A 23907-nucleotide genomic window follows, 5' to 3' on the forward strand; every position below is an offset into this window, starting at 1 on the left:
AAAGTGAGATCTTCACTACACACTTGAGAAAAGACACCTGGGCTATTTTTACTGTCTGGTGTAATTAAGGATGTCATTTGCACTGCTCTTAATTCATGTTGAAATTCCTCACGTTGAACAGTCATCTTTAATTTGCATTAACCAGGACTTACCTCTGGAACCAGGGGTGTTCACTCATGAAATTAAGGACCAGTTGGGCCCAAAATACAAATTTAAGCCTTTCTTCAACAGAATTACTATATTCCTAAGGAACACGTTTAATTTCATCTCACTCTGAATGCCTTTATTACTCATCTTGTGTGGTTTTGATAGAGACTTCATCTGAAGTCTACTTACAGTACATGATACCTGATCTTGCCACAACACACTTTGCTGCATCTTTATTTTTTGGTGCAGGTTTGCTTATTTGTGTTGTGTTTTTTTGTTTTTGTTTTTTTTCTTTTTAAATATATGTATATATTTAAATTATAGCTGACCTACTCAACTCTTCTCCAGATCTAGAAAAACAAACACTCTGCCTCCTCTGTCATCCTAGATGTCTTTATAGAATGGCATGTAAGGAGAAATATTGGCTCATCATGCTTTCCTCAACAACACAGTGTTTTTCTGCATGTTTTGTTGTTGTTGGCATTGTTTGTTTGTTCATTGTTTTTTAACATTTTGATTCACTGCTTAATTCATTTGATTTGTTGTTCATAGAGGGACTTTGCTTTGTTCTTTGGCCTAGATTTTTGGATTGGAAATCTAGTTCCATCTTCCTGTCTACTTGTTTGAAATAAATTGAGTCAATTACTACAAGTTACGGAACTGAAAAACATGCAGCCAACATGTGGCTGCAGTAATGCATGTACTTATGAAGACGTTGTGAGAAATAATGTTTTAATAACTAATATTAAATGCCTCCATTGTATAACTTGACTATGTACTATAGTTGTGTTATGATCCTTTGATAAAGAAGCTGCAGGCATCTTATAAGGCTGTGAAGACATCCAGGCAACATCAGTGGTGTAAGTGAGCAATGATTTCTTGGTTCACAGCTCCTTTACAGAAGGCGTAATCCAATCTTATGTAAAAATCATATGCCAAAACATTTAGTGTTATCCAGCTGTCTGTCTGTGTAATGTAAAATCATCTTTGGTCTTTTCAGTTTAGCTTAAAGTTATATGTGTTCAAAAAGAGACCTAAATTGATCTGAAAGCTAGCTAACGGCAAATCAAGCACATTCTAGGCATTCTCACTTTTTGAAGAAGAAAGGCTCTTTTTCTTCAAAGAGTTGAATAACATTGATTAGTTATGTAGCATCATAAACTTTTGCATGTTCCTGCATTTCATAATCTGTGATTATAAGTTGAAAGAAAAAGTTTCTTCTCTACCCATACATACTATTTTTCCACAGATTGTATCCATTGTGGAAGAATAATTTCTCTTGCTTATTTTTCTCCATGTCCTGAAAACTCTATTTTGCGTATAAGTTCTGTAATAAACCTGCTTTTGATATTACTTTTGTGATTAGAAATAAGGTGCAACTTCACTGAGGTCTATAGAGATATAATAGCAAGTAGCCAATACTGGCAATAATAGAAAGTGATGTCTATTTGTCAGGAAAGCTCAGTGTGGTCAGTAAGGATGTGCTCCTGGTTACACTGAATAAGTCAGGAGAAATTGGAATACTTCAGGCACTTTTTCTGAGTAAGCAGCACCTTTCCTGGGCTGATGTGTCTACTAAACTTGTAAGCTACAACTTTGCTTTAGCAATTGAGTTTGCTGAGTAATTGGTCTCATAGGTTTTGCAGTTAATTTACAACTTGCATATGCAAGCCTTAAGGATGTGGTAGCTTGAGTCACTCACCAGCTCTGTACAGCAGTAACGTGTGGGGCCTGTATTTGAAAACTACCTTTATTGCTGTATGTTTACATCTTTCCTTTGTAAGATGAACACTGATCAGGTTCCAGTTTTATACTGCTTATCAGACATGTACCAAAAATGTGTCAGTAAGATGTACTATTTTGAAGAAAATAATTATTGGTGTTGGAAGGCACTGATATTGAATAGGAAACAAGAATGTTGATTGTCATGTAGACTGTTTTCAGTTCATTTTGAGATGTCTGTAACTTTATACTTGTGTATTTATACTTAAAGTGTCCTTCAAGATTTAAATAGAAATTTTATATCATACTATCTTAAAGGCTTTAATCCCATTAGAAATAGAATTATTCAATTTTTTCTGAATTTTATGCAACTTGTAAAAATGCTCTTAAAACCGATACAGGATATTTGTTACTTTCCTATTGTTTGGACCTGTACCATAGTATAAGTAATTGTGATAAATATATGTATTAAAATGAGACGGTAACCTGAAAAATAACCTTCTTTCTAAAGGGATACTACTGAAAAAGTCATTCAGCAAAAGCTTCAAAAGCAAAGGAAAGAGTTTAAGCATACAAAGAAAGACAATAAATACAGTGTACTCTACCTCTGTATGAGATACATAGCTTCAATAATCCTAACAATGTTTTAATATGTAAAAAAATTACATTAAGATTATTTTACTACACTGAGATAGGATATGTCTACCTGAGCATTGAGAAGTCTTCTGCAGAGTCATCCCAGATGGACTAGGCTAGCTCAGGTCCTGACTGCATGATAGCTGTAGCAGAAACAGGGCATAGGGAGGTTAACTCATAGTCCCCAGGGGATCTCAGATGTGTTTTGCAGCTCTGCTTGAGCTCCCAGCTCAAACTGAGTACGTGAGTAGTTATACTTTCTATCAAGTTACTTACACTGCACTGAGCAATAATGAACTATATTCTTCTGTTGGGAATTGCCACTCTTCATGAACATTTTTTTAAGTTATTATCTTAAAAACAAACAAAAAAAACAGTTCTCATTTATCCTTCACCAAGAAACACGATGAGGAAAATGATTTTGTTATATAAATTGTCTTTTTTTTTCCAGAACTGTGTATGCAAAGGTAAAAGCCCCTGCTTTTGTGATAGCGTGAAAGGCAATAAGGTAAGAGCAAATATATATTACCTAGGATTAGTTTATAGTGGAAAATGAATAATGCATTAGTTGAGTTGATACAGCAAGTGAATTTATTTTGTGCTGGTATTCTGTCAGTGAGGTCTATGGTGAATTGTAAAGGCAATACGTTATCCCACCAAAAAAAGGTTAAAATAATCTGGACACTGATTAAGAATTTAAAATATATTTATTAATCAATTTATATTTATTAATGTTAATTAATTAATACTTGTTTACAGTTTTGTGTGATGTTTGGTTAGGTTCCTGTTATAAATTCCTAGCAAATGCTTTCAGTTCTCACTATCTTGGCAGCATCAGCTCTCCTGTTGCAAATTTCATAATGGCATCTTGTTCATTGTACCCTTTTTCTACCTCTGGACCTTGCCTACCTGCACCCACCACTGACCTCACCTTTTCCAGTTCCTGAAGGGAAGATTCATGCTCTGGTATCAAACAGAGAAATCTGCAGACCGAGATGAGTTTCTGGGTCCTGATCACAAACACCTTGTCAGGAACAGGACAACAGTGTCAAGTCTATCAAAAGCAACAGAACTGCAACTCTGCCTGTTGCCAATAGTAGCTTGGCAGAGGCTCAGTGTGCTTTAGACAAACCTGAATTACACAAATGCCAAAAATTCTTTCAAACTCTTTCTTGTAGTTTGAAAAACAACTGATTCACAATGAAAGGGGCATTATTAGAGAAGTCATGGTTGTACTTCAGGGTAACTGTGGGACACAGTGTTTGCTGTACTAAACCTTAACAATAAGTTTCAGATGTGTACATGCCATGATCTCAATATACACTTAGGGTTGTGATTGTTCCCACTGATCGATACATCTGGTTCGTAAAGAATTACTCTTGACTTCTGTAATTGTGTATGAAGTATGTCATACTGCTATTCTTACCCTTAGGAAGCTTAGTTTTGGTGGTGGAGAGAAGTTCTCTCATAATAAAATGTGAAAAGTAAGAAAAAAAAAATAATAAGCTGGCCACTAAGAGAGAAATATTGATGAGTGAACACCCACTTGTCTTCATCAGTTCCCTTTTAAATCTACTGAGCAATTAGTAGGTAACACTGCTGAAGCTAAGGACAATTTACATTCATTGGTACATTTTCACAACTGTTCAACATTAATTCTCCAACCTGAAAGATCTTGATATTTTTGATCTGTCAAGAAGAAAGTGTGGGTAAAACTGCAGGTGCAGAATGGAGATGAGTGGTGAGGCAAACACATTTCTCCTCTGCAGCTGATGTGCATCCCACACCTCGCTGCAGTGTGTTGTTCAGTAGTTTCAGAATTACTTTCGTTTTGTATGGGATAGTACCGCACCCCCTCCAGTGGCACATCTTGGTACAACATTTCCTTTTTGCCTTTCTTGGGGCGGCACTGACTGAAAAAAATGATTTGTTTTAAAAAGCTGTTCCTGTTTGTGATACGGATCTCAGAGACGCTTTGTAATGCCATCTTCATCCTTTATGTGTGATTAAATATTCTGGGATTATTTTCTGTGTTTATATATATATATACATTCACAATTCAGATGATATTTAAAATCTGAGGTTTTGAGAGGTGAGAATTGGTGGAGAGACAAGCCAAGGTATTTTCAGGTCCTCAAGTCTTTTTTTGCAGGCTGTCTTGTACATTGAATACTAAGATACCAGTAAGATAACTTATGCACAGCAGAATTGCAAATGCTTTTTGTATGCAAGTCCCCTCTGATAAAATAGTAGGAAAATAGACTCCAAAGGAGTTGATAACCCCATCCTCTCTCTTCCATCTCACACTGTGATATAAACAGTCCTGAATAATTAACTCTTCAATGAAGTCATACAATCATAGAGTGGTTAGAAGAAGTAAAAGGGATCATGCTAAACTGCTTCTATCTAAAGAGTTGAATCTTTTCTATGAGTCCCTAGGCTTTTATTTTAACTGGGATAAAACTTGCATGTTTGTTATATTTAACTAAAAAACTGAGAGTGCCATTCCTTATCTAAGTTCACCTTCCTTTTTCTACTTGGCTAACTTCAGTCTTCTGTGTTTCCTTCACATGGTTTGATTATTTGGACTTAGCCTTTAAAAAAGGACATAAAAATATAAAAATATAATTGGATGGCTTAATCTTTGAGACACAGTAAAATGTTAAAATGCTGTAACTTAAACTTATTTTTATTCTATCTGAACAGTTTTACTACATTTTCACTTTCACTGATTCTTCCTGTGGCTTTCACGAAGAAAGGTATTGATGGTGTGGAACTGGCCTTGCTGTGTAACAGCAGTCATTGTGTTTGTCAATCAGAAATTAGGAGTGCTATGGTGATTTCAAATCTGTGTTTCTTGTTCAGGCTAAACATGGGAAAGAAATATTAAGAAGAAATATGTATCAACTACTTTCCTAAACTTTTCATGCTGCCAGTTAAATTCTGTACTCTGTGAAAACTTGAATACTCATGTCTTCTGATATCTTCATAATTAGCATGTTCCTTTAGTGATATTATGCAGGCTAGGCAGAGCTCAGGTCAGTATGGGCAAGGGTAATCTATCTGCCACGGTAGTAGACACGAATGTAGAAGTTCAGAGGTACTAAAAATAATGAATGTCTTACAAATCAGTTATCAAAAAGAGAAATCAGCAATATTGTTAAGACTTCTTAACATTTACAGGGTGAAAAAGGCTTCCCTGGTGTTCCGGGACCACCTGGTCATAGAGGCTTTCCAGGTCCAGAAGGGCCTCCAGGGCCACAGGGACCAAAGGTAGGTTTCAGTGGTGAGAGAAAGACACTAGGTTTGTGCTTGAATGTGGAACTAAGATATGCCTGGAAAAATAACTATTTTAAAAAAGAACAGGAAAAACAACAACAACAAAACCATGTGTTCAGGAATCTCCCATTTAGTGATTGATGTTATGTGGTCAGAAGCTGCAATGTTCAGGTTTGAATGACTAGAAGTAGGTCATATGAATATAAGTTTTTGTGCTAAAGCACTTGGACTGACCTGCCAGAGGCAAGGAACATATATCTAAATATGTTTCAGTAGCATAACTGCAATTTTGTCTAAACTGTGTTCTGACATCTGTTGCTAGAAAGAGTGGAAACAAGCTGTTACTGAGGCAAATAATGGAAAATAGATTTAAGAAAAATTGAAGCAAAATATGTTTTTTCAGTTAAATCTTGTTCTGTCTAGGAAATGCCTTATATTTACCTGAACTCTGGGGAGAATGACTTTGATGACTTAGTCTTACTTGCCAACATGCCAAAAATTCAGTCAAAGTATGAATTTTCAGTAATTTTTGAATGAGCCAGAAAAAAAGAAATTGCTGATTAAATAAAAAAATAAAAAAATCCAAACATATTATTTATATTTGTCTTGACATTCCTGCTGTCATCAATAAAATCACTCTTTGCTGAATAAGCTATTTGTAAGTATGGCCTAAACTCTGACATAGTGTAAGTTAGGAAGAAAGACTGACAGCACTGCCATAGTCACGCTACAACTAGGGCCTCCATCCTGTGGCTTCCCCCTTTATCTACACCTTTAAATAAATGTTTCTTTATAATTTTAATTTGTTTGGGTGTTGTTGCATTATTTTCTGATTTCTCTCTTCTATTTTGCTGAACTATACTTATGGGAAATCTTGTAGATGTTGATGAGCTGTTTATGTAAACTCATTGAATACAAAAAAAGTATTCAGTCATGCACTTCCCTTGTAATAAGTGATAATAACTTCTGCAGAATAGCAAAAAGTAAGAATTATTTATCTAGTGAGGACATCTCTGTTTGCCTGAATATCATATATTGTAGTATATTTGTGTTAGCTTTTACTAATCCAATGCACGTGATTTTTATCTTAAATCAACTGTCGGGCAGGATTTTGAGAGCTCTGTGGTTCTGTACATTCCCCATTTCCTTTCAAGGTAGAGTAAAAGTTGTCTCATCAATAATGCTCTAAATATCTTGCAGTAATTCTAGCAGTTTCTGTCTAGATTGTGCTGTGACAGGTTCTGCTGTCTTTCTTTCAGCACACTCTCTGTGTAGCTCTCTTTCAACCTGCTCCTAGGTTTCCTTTCTAGACAAAACAGTGCAGGTTAGAGTGGCTGGTACCTGAATACAGCCAATCATTACATTGACATCATTAATGCCTAGGAGGTGGAAAACTCTTGAATACTGATGAGGCTTCCAGCTCTTTCCTCACAGAGAGGTCCTCACAGTTTGAACAGATCTATAGGAACTGCTTTCTTAAGATGCTGACAGTTATTTTTTGAGCTATGATGAGGTATATCTCCTATAAACACTGAAAGGTAGGGCAGAATGACACCGCGTATAGAAGCTGGATTAAATGTTTGTTTCTTTTAGTGTTTGTAGTAGATAAATCCTATATATATTTATATAGTTGCATATGCACACATTGGTACTAATATTAAAAAATATTGTATACCCTGTTTTGCATTTGCTCTATTATACTGAAATATGAAGTTGTTCATTTCTGGTTTAGGGTTCACCAGGGCCTATGGGCTTAGCAGGACCCAAAGGTATACGAGTAAGTACTTTTGTTTTAAACAAGCTTGTATGTATTAAATATCCTGTTTAAAGCTAACAGTAATTTGTGAAAAATGAATTTATATGACAGAAGGAAGGGATGGTATCCAAAGTGATCTGGACAAGCTTGAAAAGCGGGTTCACGTGAACCTTAGAGGTTCAGCAAGGCCAAGTGCAAGGTACCACACCTTGGTCGGTGCAATCCCAGATGCATCTGCAGACTGGGAGAAGAACTTATGGAGAATAGCCCTGCAGTAAAGGACTTGGGTGCTCTGATAGACGAGAAGCTGGGCATGAGCCATCAGTGTGTGCTCGCAGCTCAGAAGATCAACTGTATCCTGAACTGCATCAAAAGAGGGGTGGTCAGCAGTAGGAGGGGAAGTGATTTTCCCACCCACTCTGCCCTTATGAGGCCCCATCTGGAGTACTGAGTCCAGGCCTGGGGCCACAAGCAGAAGACATAGAGCTTTTGGACCAGGTCCAGAAGAGGGCAACAAAGGTGATCAGAGGGCTGCTGGTTGAGGGAGCTGGGCTTGTTCAGCCTGGAAAAGAGAAGGCATCAGAGAGACCTCATGATGGCCTTGCAGCACTTAAAGAGCGCTTATAACTACGAGGGAGACCAACTGTTTACAAGTGCAGGTAGTGATAGGACAAGGGGGAATAACTTTAGAGGAGAGATTTAGGTTACACAGAAATTCTTTACCCAGATTGTGGTGAGACACTGGCATATGCTGCCTGGAGGAGCTGTGTGTGTGCCGCATCCCTGAAGGTGTTCAAGGCCAGGCTGAGTGGGTCCCTGGGCAGCCTGGTCTAGTGGATAGCAACCCTGCTCATGGTGACAACCCAAGCCATTCTATGCCTTCAAAGTATTTTTAAAATTTATGTCGTGGAATGTATCATTCTATTTATGAATATGACAAAAAGGAAAACTGCATGATAAGATCTTCTTTAATATTAGTGATGTTGTTCTACTGTTTTTGTATGATTAGGGAGTCCCAGGAATACCTGGATTTTCAGGTCCCCCAGGCCTTCCAGTAAGTAAAAATGAATCTGACTTATCAAGTTTTTCTCTTAAAATACTCTTCAGTACTCGAGTAGTCTCAACCCAGCATACTCACTCCAGTGTCAACATCTGAGTTGTCTGTCAATTAACCTCATCTTAGCATTAGCAATTCTTACTCACTGTAATGATTTCAGTCCGCTTTGTAATCTACGAAGTCTTGTGAAACACTGTTCCAAACTGTTTCAGTGTTGCTGTAGGGTAATATGAATGTGCAAAAACAAAGTTTGTGTCAATTTTGCACATGTTTTTTAGGGTGAACCAGGAATTGCTGGCCACCCTGGGCGCTCAGGTGTTCCAGGTTGCAACGGCACAAAGGTACAAACCAAGCTGGTTGTGATTGTGATTGGCTATGTTTGGGAATGGCCAAAGCATTCTTATTTTTTCCCCCAGTATACAACGATTTTGGTTTGTTTTGGTTTGTGATTTTATAGACTAGAAAAAAAATTGAATCATGACTGTTAATAATGGAAGGAAAAGCACTGTCTTTATGCATAAGAATAATTAAATAAAAGTTAGTTCTGTGCTGTTAAGAATTATGTTTGTTATTTTGACAGAAAAAAATCATTTTGCTTAAAGTCCAGAAGATGTAATCAGCTTTGCTCAACCAGTCCTTCTTTTAGCATGGGTAATGGAAGAGGAAATTCGTTCATTTTGATTTACCTGTATCTAGCTTGCAGCTGGCAATTCATAAATCCCAAGGGCAACTAATAGAAAAAATTTAATATTAAGAAAGAATTCAATCTGAAAGAGGGAGTCAGAAGAATGCCTTTTATGGAAAATCATACCTTTTATAGAAAAACAGAAAACTGGTCTGACATAGCTAATAAATCCTGATATCTGGCCTATAAGGTCAGGCTATGCCACTTCTTTTAATGTGATAGTAATCCAAATCATAATTATAGTGTGGTAACATAAAAAAAACTCTTTGTATCTTTTGCCATAATAATAATAATATGATGCATTAACGATTGCTCTTAATTTCAGGGTGATCGAGGTTTCCCAGGTCCTCCAGGTAGAAGAGGTGCTCCAGGCGTTCCAGTAGGTGTCTGTGAAGTTCATGATTGTATACATTTTTACTGCATACAGACACTCAGTGAAGGAGTTTTGTGTAAAGCCTTGTATTAGCTGGTATTGACAACATTTGAAATATATAGGTATTCCCAATTTATTAACAATGAATAAAGTGCTGTAAAGAAATAAAGTTTAAAAGTGATGCTTAATCTGCTACATGTTAGGCCTCAACTTTTTAGGCAGTGAATGTGTGAATTCATTATCTGATATTAGCTCTAGAATGACTTAAGGCATACTCATGAAAATTTAACATTTACATCTCTAAAGGTGTACAGGATGTGTTTAAATAGATTCCATTTTCATTTCATGCCTAAATACCACTGAGGATACAGCTTACTTAAGCCAATAACAGAACTAGGAATTAAAGCCAAGACTTTTATTGTGGCTGCATTGTTTTTACCCTTTTTTTTTTTCTATGTAGAAATTTGTTTTTTATAAAAGCTTACAGACAACAAATAAGAAAGGAATGCTACCTGTCAAGTTCTAGTGGCTTCAAATCAGATAATTTCTAAACATGATCTTTATTGTGCCAACTCTCCTGTTGCTTTATATGAAATTTTTTTAAGATCTGACCTCAAGACTGTTCTGTTTGCATGTGTAGAATTGCAACAGTGTGTCTGGACTACTTTTTGATAGTATGTAATTTTTTTCCTAGGTTGAAATCAGGTGCAGCAAATGTGTACCTGGCTATAGACTGTGTTTGTGAAAATAAACCACTTTAAGAGCACTGAGTTTAATGAATATTTATAACGTGTCCTTTCACCGTTGTTGCTTGCTTTTCTGTTTTAGTAATGTGATTGTTCATCTCTGTAGGGTATTGCTGGCATCAAAGGAGATAAGGTCAGTCATTTACACCATATTATCTGAAATACCTGTTGGAAATCAAGACTTAATATTCGCATTTGCTACTGAAAATGAATATTTGATGTCATCATTCACAGAAAACAGGTTTATTTTCCAGAATACAACAAATATTTGTGCATGGTCTGTACTCATTCTGAGAAACAAAATTATATATATTTTTTTTCAATTCCTTTAACTACAGTTGTTGCTTGTTCAGAATTTGTCTTTCAAGTATGCAAAGAATTAAGTCCCTCCTCAAATAGCTTATGGAATTCATATAGAAACCTACAGCTGCACTAGGGAGTAGTTAAAGATGAAAAAAAGTACAGAAAAATTGAAAAAAAAAAAAAAATGTTCAGGACTGTGGATAAGAAAACAAAGTAGATCTAAAATGATGACTACTCCTAATACAGAGAACTTGGATGCCTGAAAAAGTTATATTCTGTTTAATTAAATCATTTTTTAAGATATAAATGTCCACTACAGATAGTTCTCATCGTCTTGCAGTTCTGATATTGCTTATTTCCCCACATACTCTGTTAGAAGATTTGAACCCTAAGATCCATGAAAAAATTCTGCAAGCATATTTTTCTGTCTGATTTCTGTTGGATTGTCCAGGGGTGCCCTGCAGATGGATATGACCAAGGATATGGTGCAAAAGGTGATCCTGGATTGCCAGGAATGCCTGGGCTTCAGGTAATGAATAGTTAACTCTTACTGTGAGATCTAAGCACATATATACCTATAGTTGTATGTATATACGTGTGTCCATATAATAGATTATTTTTATGTACTATTTATAGATCTGTAGTATTTTTTACAATTACTCATTTCTAAACCAGAAAATGACCATATTTAAGAATTTTTAACTTCATATAATCTGACAAATATAGTTTATCAGAAGCTTTTTTTCTGACTTTTCAACAGAGTACAGCAGAATAGTAGTAATTATTTTGTCATCAGAACCAGCAGTCTTCATTATCTATTAGTTAAATAGAAATGAGAAAGTCAGGTTGCACACAAGAAAAATTACTTTAGAAATGGTGAAAAGTTCCCCATGAAGTAAAATTGGTTCAACTTCTCCAGAGTTGTTAACAAAAAACAATGTGATCCATATTTTTTCTAAAAAACATCAAGATTAATAGAAGAAAGCAGAGTAGACATTTATTTTGACTGTTAGTATAAATGAAGAACATTGAGTTAAACTGAAAAGCAGTATTTTAAATTTCCCATTTCTTCAAAAATGAATCTTTAAAATATAGGATTTATTGCACAGAATATTTCAAAGCTTGCAGGCTTACTTTGTCTAACAGTAGGGCTACATGGATAATTAGAATGTCCTGTTGCATTAAACAGGACTTATACCCTAGAGTAGTTCAGTTTTAGAACAGATATGTATTCTATGTTTCAAAACACAGTTACACTTCTACATTCTCTTGAGACATAAAAAGGAAATCAAGAGACAGTGTTGCTCCTCTGTTATTCAGTTGGATGAACTTAGCATTATGATTTTCTCACCATCTTGCCAGGACATTTATTCCTGTTATGTTTGGTTTGTTGTTTTTTGTTTGTTTTAATGTGCAGGGTGCTCAGGGTGTTCAAGGATATCCTGGGGAAACTGGACCACGGGGCCTTCCAGGAACTTCCGTGAGTATGATCTTAAATATCACATGTTACTTTAACCTTTGATTTTTAAAGTAATCTATGGACTTACCTGACGCTCAGATTTGTTTGAGAGTTAGAGACTTGAATTTGTGAAATCCATACCTTTCTGCATACATCTGATTTTTTTTTTTTTTTTTCTGTTTATGTTTGAGAACATGGAAATTATCATGCATTAGACATGACTTTGTCTAAGTAAGCATAAATTTTTATTTTAAAACAACTACCCATAAATTAACATCAAACTCTAATGTAAATAACTATAACAGAGGTATGTGTGTGCAGTCAGACCGTGTAATCTCTACTGTATCTTCACCTCACAACAAATGCCAGTGGTAATGGTGAGAAAAGAAATGAAAAAAAGTAATATAACTCAGGTGAAAGCTGGGCACTTCAGGGCTCCTATATTGGTGTGAATATCATATTTTTTTTTACATAGTGGGTTGTTTTTTCCTCTTTTTTTTTGTAGGGAGTACCAGGGAGACCAGGACCTCCTGGACCTAAGGTAGTCTCAGATTGGTAATGAAAATGAAAACTTTCTAATATGTGTAGCATCTATTTGCATATTCTATGGGTGTTAATAAAATAAATTTTGTAAAAAGCTCCAAACTGTTTGTTTTTATAGGGTCTTATGGGAATGAAAGTAATAGGAACCAAAGGAAGAAAGGTATTTGCATGCAATGCTTAAAATGTTTTTAAGTTTTGTTTCTATTATACTATGGTGAAATGTTTGGAAAAGTAGGTACTGTGAATAAAAATTCTCAGTGTATGTGTGGAAGTCTTTTACTGGAAGATGGAAACATGGCATTATATAAGGACAAACTCTTTTTTCATAAAAGTTGAAGAAACAAACTTATGGTAGAAGAGTAGAAACCCAAGAGGAGATAGCAGTTAATATTTACTAACACATCACATTTATATATCATTTATATTCCTAACTGCTTATCCAAGCATGTAAACACTGGTAAATTTAGAGCATCTGTAGACTCACAATCTCTTATGGCCAACATCTTTTTTGTTTCAGCCCTTGTGATGCTAGAAAACCTCCTAGATTTTGAGGAAAAAAGTGGATGATTCATCTTGGTCTTACTTTGCCATAAAAATTACACTCATAGAAATGACAAAGAATATGACCTCAGCCTGCAGTTGGAGGACCAGTGTAGTCAGTCTGAAAGCCCTTACAGCATCATTTTAAGAACGTGGGTCATCTTAGAGTTAGGCTAATGGATCCACACGGGTTCAGCTGTGGTCTGAAACATCACTGACAGTGGGATTGATTTTAATTTTGTAATTACTACTAGGAGCATGCTAGAAGTTTCCTGGCATAATGTTTAGAAATACGATTGATTATTAAGGAAGCATTCCTTGCTGTTACAGTGCAAGTACTTGCAAAGGCTTTTCCTTGGCTTAAAATTGCTTAAAATCATGGATAATGTTTTGTTGAGCTCTGTGGGAAAGAGAGGAATTTCCCTGTTTTAAAAGATCCTCTGTGCAAAGTATACTGTGATATTAGTGTTTAGATCAAGAGCACAAAAACTGATTTTACCTGTCAGTAATATAATATCTTCTTGTAGTATGGGACTACAATTTTGAGGATGTCACCAAAGACACTTCATATATTTTTATTGACTGTCTTGATTAAATTGGGAGAAAATGATGATAATTGTAAGGAGATACTTTAAATAAATTTAGAGATAAAATGGTATTAAAAATACTCTTCATGCTAATTCTAGATTCTTTGGAAGAAGACAGTATGCATGCACATTCTTAAATTTCTCACCTAGGAGTGACTGTAATAGTAGTTTTGTTTTCTGTATGCCTTTTCATTGGGAGATAAAAAGCAAGCAAACAGAAATGTTGATGGTGTTAACAAGTAATTGTAAAGACAGAAAAAAAATCACAGTGTCAAATGTATAGCAGTAGTAATTTGAAACAAACAGACAAACAAAAAATTTGTAATTGCTTCATTTTTCCCTTTTTTTTTTCTTTTTTAAGGGAGACACTGGATTAACTGGACCCCCTGGACCACCAGGAACTGTTATTGTTACATTAAGTGGACCAGATAACATGACGGTATAAAACAGACTGTGTTCAGATAAACCATTTTACTGTTTTGTACTTTGTGCAAAGGCATCCTTATCTTCACTGTCCTGGTAACATTTCTTTTCACCCATTCTCGCTTTGTAGGTATGGTTAGGTACTAAGCTTTACTTACAATGTGTCTGTTCAGTTTTTCAAATATCCTTGAGAGTAGGCTGGTGACTACATCAGCTGGTTCCCTCAGGATTCTGAGATACACCTCATCAAGATCCATAGTCATAAAGATGTTCAGGCTCCTCAGGCGATCGCAAACCTAATCTGCACTTACAGAGTGAGAGGCAGTGCTCCCCAGGTTCCCACCATCTGAACCATCTGCTTGAGGGCTGTGTGTAGAGCACTCTCTAGTGAAGACTGACACAAAAAAGTAATTGAATCCCTCAGTTTTATCATCATCTGCTGTTACCAGCCTGTCTGTGTTGCTCACTAGGGAGGGTATGTCCTCTTGGACCTTTCTTTTCCAGATGGTATACCTGTAGAAGCCTTTCTTAAGCTTCTTTGTGTCCCTACCTATAGGTAGGGGTGCTGTTAGTAAGTTGGTTTTTCATTTAGTTATTTAAGTAGAGCTATCTATGCTTAAGTGGTCTTGTCAGTGATGTGAGGCTTTCCTATTTGTTACGCTAGAATGTTTTGGTAAGCCCAGAAACACCTCAGTGATCATATTAAATTTGGAATTAATTTATACTTTTTCTCTATAATAGGACTTGAAAGGAGAGAAAGGAGAAAAAGGATCAAGAGGACTTCCAGGGCCAATGGGATTTACAGTAAGAGACTACAGTAAATCCCATAAATTTAGACATTCAGACAGCATCACCTAGTAAAGGCGGTTCTTTAGAGTCCAGTATTATGCTACTTATTCTGACCTTTAATGAATATCTATTAATGTTATTTTACTTGCACTTCATCTTTACACTATTTAAAGATTTAAAAAAAAAAAAAAAAAGATAAATATGTATTTAATTTAGAAAATGTGACTTAAAAACATGTATTTTGAGGGTGTTTTTGTTGTAGGGGCCAACTGGTGATTCTCAGAGTGAAAAGGGTGACCGAGGAGAACCTGGAGCACAGGTATGTGAAAAAGGCAAGATATGTTAATCTTCCTTGAAAAGCAGTTTTGTTCTATTTCTTTTCAGGGAAAAGCTGTTACTCTTCTGCTTTCCAGTTTTCAAATCAGATTTTCTAAGATGCAAAAACTCTTTCATCCAGTAAACCAGACTAGAGATATTTTAAAATTTTCTTAATTTTTTATTCTTTTTTTTTTTTTTCTTTGTAGGGTAAACCTGGTAAAGAAGGTGCTCCGGGTGTACCTGGATTACCGGTAATGAAGGAAACCTTCAAAATGTTTTTTAAGTAACAGTCATCTGTTTAGCACACATCTTCTTGTCACAGCCTTTGCAAAATATGTTTGAGAATGCTGATTTGCATGCATTGTTAAACATTTCCTGTCACTAAACTGGCCGTAGAACATACCACGTATCTATAGATGTGTGCAGGAGAGAGTCATTCTCCTACTAAAATATTATCCTCATTGTGTCAAAACAACCATAGCACTCAGTCTAAACATTCCAGTCTGACAAAAAAACTTGGAATGACAGATTGCAAGACTTCAATGTCTTATCACTCAGCTAACACGAATAATACCTTCTGTCATCATGAAGACAGGTCATTGTTGTTCTCTTCCTATTTCTGCATTACAAACAAGAAGTGCATTCAACTGCATCTGCTCTGGCAAAATCCTTTTTCCTTACATATCTACGCTTGCAGAAAGCCTTAGCTGCAGTCTGTGTTATTTTCCCTCCTGGTCTTGCTCACACCTCTTAGTGGTAGAGATCAGCATTATCACAGATATTGGAGAAGATCTGAAAGATGAAGTTGCTGTAAGTGGGAATATCACACTGTGTTCGGTTTATCCTCTTTCAGAAACATCAGTTTGTGGAGGAAGGACAAATTAGAACCTCATACACTTGTGCTGTTTGGAGGGGCTTTACCTTAGGATTGGTAGAATATGCCATTATAATGGGGGTTTGCATGTCAGACCTGTAGTATTGCTTGCAGGCAAGGAACTTTACCCTAACCCAAGTCTTTCACTTAGATTTCTCCCCCTGAGCAAGTCTCATTCACATTGCCATTACCATGAAAAAAGAAAAAAAATCAAATTCATATCTTACTGATGACAGTGCTAAGAGATTATTTCTCATAAAATTGTTTATCACTTGCAGGGACAACATGGTGAACAGGGCAAACCAGGACTGGCTGGCAGACAAGGAGCTAAGGTATTGGCTAATGCGTTTGTTTTGTTTTTGAGGATGAGGATAAGGTATGTTTGAATGTTAGTATGTTGTCTTCATTATGATTTACTTTACTTGTGATGTAGATGACAATAATATGTAGAATACAGAATGAATCAACTTTAATAGATGATGTGCATGAACTAGTGCCCATCCTTGCCTGCTGCTGTGTTTCTGTAGTTTTTGGAGTATGTAACTGAACAGTGGTGTTGGGAACAGAAACAGTTCGGGAATAGAAGTCCTTTAATGTTATAAACAAAGTACTGAGTGGCAGAGAATACCAAATGTCAAGTATTGTTTTTAATAAATAAACTTAACCAATTTCTGTCCTTTAATGAAGGGTGTAAAAGGAAACACTGGTCCACCTGGAGCTTGTGGTCAAGTAAGTGTAAACTACCTTCATCATAATATTTGTCTAAACCACTAGAATAAGAATAAGCCCAATTGATTTCGTATGGCAATTTCAGATGCCTCATGATGCTCTTACTGGAATATGTCATTCTAGAAGGTACTGATATTGTTGGGTGTTTCACAGAGATGGCATCTTCCTTCATGTAGAACTGGATGCAAAACAGCATCTCATTAGACTTCAGTCATTTCCACTCCGTTGGCCTTCTTAAAGGCCCCGTGTGCATGTAATGGTAACTTTTCTGTTCAAAAAGAAATAACTTTTAAATAAGCTGAATAATTTGTGATGATGGCGGAGCTGTAAAAATGCCTACTGCTTCTCAAAAAGTTAATTAAAAAAAACCTGTGAATTTTAGTTTTAAGCAGTTTTTTTGTTGTTTGTTCTAAAATCGGTGTATTAGTAGTCCATCTACATTTCAATGTAATATTTTTGTATCAAGGCAAAACTCTTACTGCAATCTTATTTTTGGGTAGTAATGTCCATGCAAAATAATTCAGAAAAGAGCCAAAAAATTATAGTTACAAAAAAGCAGACCTGATTCTGCTGTTCACTTAAAGAAATTCTGAAATAAAGAACTAAGAATATACTAAGAATATTACAAATACTAATTTTAAATGAATAACTTCTATATGCATTTGTGACTTAACTGGATGATTTTGTCTACTTTCATGTATGATTACTTAGGAGAGTAGCCTAGATGTTGATAGTGCTGCTTTTAGGCAGTAGAATACACTGACTCCTGAAGATTTGTGTCAAGAATATTTTCATGCTACTGTAATATTCATGATTGCATCTTCAACTGGTACCTTACCTGTATAGTTGCATTCACAGACAGAGGAGTTCTCTGAGGGTTAAGGAACTTGGTTGGAATTCCCAGCTCCCTCTATTTCTACAAGTCTTTTGGCTTTAGCTGTGTGTTAAAAATTGTACTTCAATTTCTGTCTGCTTATGAGTAATTAGCATGTGATTAGAAAGGTCTCATGGTGTCAGAACGTCAATATGATGAATGAAATCATAACATTGTTCTAACTATGGTCAGTAACTAAATGGTCAGTATGACGCACTGTGCTTTTCTCTTCACTTTTATTATTTTTACTTTTCTTACAATCTCTTTATTAAGACAGAGTATTATGATGTGGTTGGTGAAAAAGGAGATGAAGGACCTCCAGGACCTCCAGGACCTAAAGGGCAACGTGGCATGCCTGGTTAGTAGCCCATTCAGACTAGAATCTTTTGGAAAGGGTTGTTTACTCAAAGGGCTTGCTGCAGGCTAGATTTTTGAGTATCCAGCTATTTGCTTCTGCCTTTCCAAGAGTATTTCCAAATGACTCCTATGAAATTGCAGAGCTGAAATTCCTTTTAAAAATATTGAAATTGGCATACTTCATTGTACAGATAATTGAGTTCAGCACCTAAACTCACTTATATTCTGTATAATGACCTCAGTGGATAATTCATCAGAGCATTGTTTATGTATGCCATAGACAAACCATCAGGGCTGTAAGTCTTCTGGTGAAGGTTCTGCTACTCTTTTTTGGCTTTCACAGATAGTATTTCCCATTTTTAATTGCCTATCACCCTAAAATAATAATTTTTTTTCTTTCATTTATTTTGGCCATGCTGTAAAATTAAAATGTATTGAATTATTTGAACCAGATTTTAGTGAGAATTGGCAGTGTACAGCAGTTGCATGAATGGTATAATTGCTACACAGGCAAAACCAAACTCTTAAAAGATAAAATGAGAATAGAATGCAGAAGTCCAAAGATTGTAGTCAATGTTACTGAGTAGTGCCTTGTAGATCATACAGCTTTTTAATTAAAGTTCTAAACACATTATTTTGCAGGGCCACAGGGTCCTCCTGGAGATGCTGGTAGACCAGGTATATGTAATAATTCAGTATCTTGCTATTATATCCCAGTCAGCTTTGTGAATATCTTAATTTTGGAAGACTTTGAACATAACTCTAGGTGGCAAAAATACGTCACGCGAAAGTTTTGATGGGACAAATATTTAAAGAGAAATTAAAGAACATTTAAAAATAGATTTACCCTGTCATTGTAATTATTTAATAAATCACAGCATAAAAAAAGATTCATGATATGGACTCTGAGAGTGTTTTTGTCTTGTTCAACCTGCAAACTTTACTTTGCTTTGAAGTTCCATTTCTTGTTTATTTTTATATTTATTCCTCTTTTATTAGGTGTGTCAAGACCTGGTCTGAGAGGTCCCCCAGGATTTCCTGGGCCAAAAGGAGCGAAAGGAGAAAAAGGACAGGTGGGCTTGTGTATTATAGGCCCTCCAGGACTGCCTGGGATTACTGGCAGAATTGGTTCTGTTGGGTTGCCAGGTCCTCCGGGAGAACCAGGTGACATTTTGTTATTGTATTTACAGTGTACAACAACAAACCTAGAGTCATCGCAATATCTAATTAATTAGATTATATAAATACTTAAGAATGGAGTGTATATTGAGTTATACAACATAATTTTTCTTCTGAAATTTCTTAGACTATTCATTAAAAAGCATGCAAAGCAAAGATCTGTGCTTCATTGCTAATGAAATTCTGGGGAGAAGGAATTGTGACTTCCTAGAATAAAAATTTCTTACTGTTTTTTGTATAACTGTGACTAAAAATCTACTATATAATCACAGGAAGGACTAATGAGAGAAAACTTGTTTTTAAGATGAACTTTTCCAAAAACTGCAGAATTTCTGTAAAACCATCTTTGCAAAGGGCTGTTCTAAAAGTTAGAGAGATCACATAGATACCTACATGGGTCTTACAGGGTGTTGGAGCTGATTTGAAGTTCTGGCAACATGAAAACAAAATAGTAGCAAAGCAATAGATGAAGCAATTGAGTAGATGCAGTTTACAACACTTTAGTACGTGTATTAACCAGGAGAACATCTTTAAGAACCAACAACGTTTCCTTTATATATGTGGCTTACACAAGTTCTTTTCTGATGTAATGCTTCTCTTTTCTCTCTTATCCTGCAAATGTACTGCTCAGTGTATCTTCTGTTTTTTTCCAAAGTGATAGTAAATACAGCAGAATAATTATGACAAATATACTTGAACAGCATTAATTATCTACAAGTAAAATAAAAGTTTTCTTTCCAGTTCTGGAAAAGTAAGAGCTATGTTTCTGTTGATTCAAATAAAATGTAAATATTCCCCCCAGAAGGGATTGTGCTTTTTAAAGGCACCTCCCTGGCTGGACAGATGGATCCAGCAGCAGTCTGATGAGATTTACTTTAGCTTTACCATACTTATCCTCATGTATTTGAAGTTAAAACACTTGTCCAGGGATGAGCTGGTGTCAGTATTTATTTAAGAGAGAAATACCTAGACCTTTTTTCTGCTTTAGCAAATGGATAATTGTCTGATGTATTGGTGTCATGCTTGTTTCATTAACAGGTAGAGTAACTTTTAGAACAGGCCTACCAGGACTCCCTGGACAGCCAGGGTGTGCAGGACCTCCAGGACCTCCAGGAGACATGGGCATGAAAGGTCAGTGATTGTGTTTGCTGGCTGCAATTGATTTTTGAGAGAAGGTTCCTTCTGCAGTTATCACCACAGGAGCTGCTGAATTTGTATACCTCTTCCCAGTCATTAAAGTGGTCCTATGAAGCCATATTAACTTGAAACCTGTGTTACTTTCTTCTTTTGAAAAAAAATTGGCTAGAGTGTAACCAAACAGCTTACTGTAACTAGAATTGAAAAAAATCAAGAGATTTAAAGTAGATGTTTCTATGTTGTCATTTAAATGTTGTCAGTTCTGATTCATTGTCTGACAACAGGTAATCTTGTAGTGATTGAAAGTGACCTTCCACTGAAGTTAAGGTCACATTTCCTGCAACTGCTCTTTGACCAGGATATATTGGCCACCCTCTGCAACAAATTATATAATAGATCGGTTGAGCTTAGGAGTTACTTGCTGTTGAACAACTAACTTATTTTATTCCTTCTAGGTGATGAAGCTTGCGTGTGTACTGATTGCAGCTATATTCCGGGAACACCTGGTCTTCCTGGTTCTCCTGGGCTACGTGGCCAGGATGGCATCCCTGGTAAATGATCTCAGTGTTCCTCATGGGATAATAGAAAATGCTAGTACTTTTAACATGAGAATCAGGACTGGTATGAGCATGTCTGCAGCATGTAATATTCTGGGTCCCTGAAATAGCCCTGAAGTTGTGATAAGTGTGCATAGTGCAGCTCCATTTGCTGATGTGAGCCTGTGCCCTAAAAGCATTTATGCTTGAGCACTGAGCTTAGGTGCTGTTTGAAGCCTGTGGTTATGCACTCAGTGTGAATGGCAGTAACATTCAGTGCTGAGTGTGATTATCAGAGCTTGTCAAAATCCATCTCCTTGTTTTCTTTTTCCTTTGCAAAATATGCTGTTTCTTTTGCAGGTAGAGAAGGAACACCAGGTCCCAAAGGAGCTCCAGGTTCTCCGGGTGCACCAGGGTTTCCAGGAGCTCAAGTAAGACTTGCATTTTTCAGATTATTTTTCAGATCCCATAATAATTTCATATAAATGTTGCAGCTGGTGTTACATGCTGTTACACTACGTGATTTCAACAGTTTTCTGTTGTGGCCTTGCCTTGAATGTTGTGCGCAATTCTGGGCTCTCTAATAGCAAAAGGATATTAAGATGCTTGAAACTGACCAGAGGAAGGCAACAAAGCTGGTTAAAGGGCTAGAAGACATGTCCTGTGAGGAGAAGCTGAGGACACTAAGGTGTCTAGTCTGGTGAAGAGGAGGCCAAGATTCTGTTCATCTACTTAATGCTATAGTCATGGCAGTGGCTGTTAGGCATGTACAATTTTGTCTGTATATGTCAACTGTATATTTTGCCTGCTGTGACTTTTTTCAGATCTCTCACTTCTCCTGTGTCCAGCATATCTTGGCAAGTCCAGATTTGCCAAAGCCCCAGCTGTACTGAGAAACTCATAATGCCCCATTTACTGGTACAAAGGACATTCTTTCTTGGGAACCTTGCTGAAGAGGGTTGGCAGGCACTTGCCACAGACACAGCAGTTGGTTGTTCTAACTTGTGCCTGTAGTAATACAGTAGACATTATCCAATACAAAACTGTCATGCACAAATATATATGGTGGTGGCATACAGATGTATAATTGAAAGAGCCTGCTAAAGTTTTTTTTTTCCGGCTCCCTAGATTTCATGAGACAAAGGTCAGTAGATCTCAGTGTGCTTTCAACTTGTCATTGTACCCTGAGGGGTCAAGAAAAGAGCACTGAAATTAGCTGCAGATAGCCAAGTATGGCAGTTATAGTGTTCCTAGGGAGAGAGTCCCACGAGGAGAAGAAATCTCAGATTTTAAGATATTTTCTTGTACTCTTATTTGTGCCACTGATTGAAGTGTGCACTTTCAGTTAATAGAGATGAGAATAAGGAGAATCATTCTCAGATATTCAATTAAAATACCACTAAAAAACAAACAAGCAAACAAACAAACAAAACAAAAAAACACTTGACATGTCTAGCACTGAAATTTTCTGGTTGCTCTTTTCCCAGGGACCTCCAGGTTCTAAAGGAGATCAAGGACGTAAGGGCTCAAAAGGTGAGCCAGGGTATGTGTATCCAGAGGGACCAAAAGGGGAGCAAGGAGATCCAGGACCCAGGGGAGACAAAGGAAGAAAAGGATCAAGTGGATTTCTGGGAAGACCCGGCTCTAAAGGTCACAAAGGTTCCAAAGGTGAAGAGGTGAGTATGCACTATCTATCTGTAGTGAATACAGAATTCATGAGAAGCTTAGTCAATTACTTTATCTTATGTAATGATCTGTTTTACCTATTGTGATATTTCAGCTGAATAGCTTCTCCTTGACTTAGAGGTGCTATGCTTATCTGTAGCAACCAATCCCAAGTGAAAACAAAAGAATGACAGTAAATATTCTTGTGTAATACCAGAGATAAATGAGGCTGGTGTGGATGTATGCTGCTGAAAAACCTCAGCACTATCTTAGATTTCTGTGATAAATGAAACAAAGAGGGAAAAAAAAAAAAGGTTTTTTTTGTCTACTCACAATGCTTGAAATAAAAAGTCCAAATGATTCTTGTTTGGTCTTTAGGAGTTAATCTCCAGTCAGGGCTGAGAAAAACCACAAAAGCTATGAGAATTACTTTAAGACTAGAATTGCTGGGACAGAGCTCTTTGTTCAGAAGAAAGAAACTAGCAATTATTATTGTGCTGTGTTGACTGAGAAACTGTAAAAGCAATTCAGATATCACTCTAAACTTCACCTCATTGTATTCAAGGAGAATCGATGTTGAAATTTTGTTTTTCCCCGAATATTGCTTTGAAAAATAAAAAGTAATAGTTCAGTGTAGTGCCACAGTGATTGAAAATTGAGCTGGTTTGTACTATTTCACTTTTAATAAAAAGGATAAATGAATGCCCTATGCTTGTAACACTAATACTAAAATTCATAGTTTCTTGATCACAATTAATTCAGTCATAAAAGTCCTCTTCATTTAACAGAGTTGCTCTGCTGCTGAAATAATGTGATATCACAGTCACAGAGAACCAGCCATTCTGTTTTGAAAGTTAGCATGAAAAGCAAGTAATTTGTGGAATACAGACATGTGTAACCATTAATAGGGATTGGCTGGTTCAAAAGGAGATAGAGGACAGCCTGGATTGCCTGGTAACCCTGGTTTTCCTGGAGAGATGGGGCTTCCTGGACTGCCAGGATATGGACCACAAGGAATAAGAGGTGTCAAAGGCTCTAAAGGATTGCCTGGTCCACGTGGATTGCCTGGAGAAGCTGGTTTGTAACAATATTTTATTATTCTTTACCCATGTTAAAGATTTCAATTGCAGTGAGAGACTGAAGACAAAGATATAAATTATGAAACACAGGAAGTTTTTCTTAGGATGAGATTT

The 23907-nt window shown here is 36.3% G+C and overlaps 1 protein-coding gene across 2 annotated transcripts in view; it reads left to right on the forward strand.

Moving 5' to 3' along the window:
- COL4A3 (collagen type IV alpha 3 chain) overlaps positions 1-23907 on the forward strand; it is a 58348-nt gene that overhangs the window by 8042 nt on the left and 26399 nt on the right. The window contains exons 2-26 of one of the 2 annotated variants that reach the window (XM_031596352.2): positions 2957-3013; positions 5689-5778; positions 7517-7561; positions 8550-8594; positions 8876-8938; positions 9608-9661; positions 10508-10534; positions 11156-11233; positions 12122-12184; positions 12669-12704; positions 12825-12866; positions 14195-14272; positions 14998-15060; positions 15308-15364; positions 15570-15614; positions 16516-16569; positions 16925-16966; positions 18114-18198; positions 18840-18875; positions 19197-19361; positions 20415-20507; positions 20969-21064; positions 21410-21480; positions 22537-22725; positions 23623-23791. In XM_031596352.2, coding sequence (XP_031452212.2) covers positions 2957-3013; positions 5689-5778; positions 7517-7561; positions 8550-8594; positions 8876-8938; positions 9608-9661; positions 10508-10534; positions 11156-11233; positions 12122-12184; positions 12669-12704; positions 12825-12866; positions 14195-14272; positions 14998-15060; positions 15308-15364; positions 15570-15614; positions 16516-16569; positions 16925-16966; positions 18114-18198; positions 18840-18875; positions 19197-19361; positions 20415-20507; positions 20969-21064; positions 21410-21480; positions 22537-22725; positions 23623-23791 — 1843 coding nt within the window. The remainder of the gene's footprint in view (positions 1-2956; positions 3014-5688; positions 5779-7516; positions 7562-8549; positions 8595-8875; positions 8939-9607; positions 9662-10507; positions 10535-11155; positions 11234-12121; positions 12185-12668; positions 12705-12824; positions 12867-14194; positions 14273-14997; positions 15061-15307; positions 15365-15569; positions 15615-16515; positions 16570-16924; positions 16967-18113; positions 18199-18839; positions 18876-19196; positions 19362-20414; positions 20508-20968; positions 21065-21409; positions 21481-22536; positions 22726-23622; positions 23792-23907) is intronic. The other variant, XM_090147280.1, reaches the window with a different exon arrangement.

Source organism: Phasianus colchicus, chromosome 10 (assembly GCF_987193195.1).
Source record: "Phasianus colchicus chromosome 10, bPhaCol1.hap1.1, whole genome shotgun sequence".
Lineage (NCBI taxonomy): Eukaryota > Metazoa > Chordata > Aves > Galliformes > Phasianidae > Phasianus > Phasianus colchicus.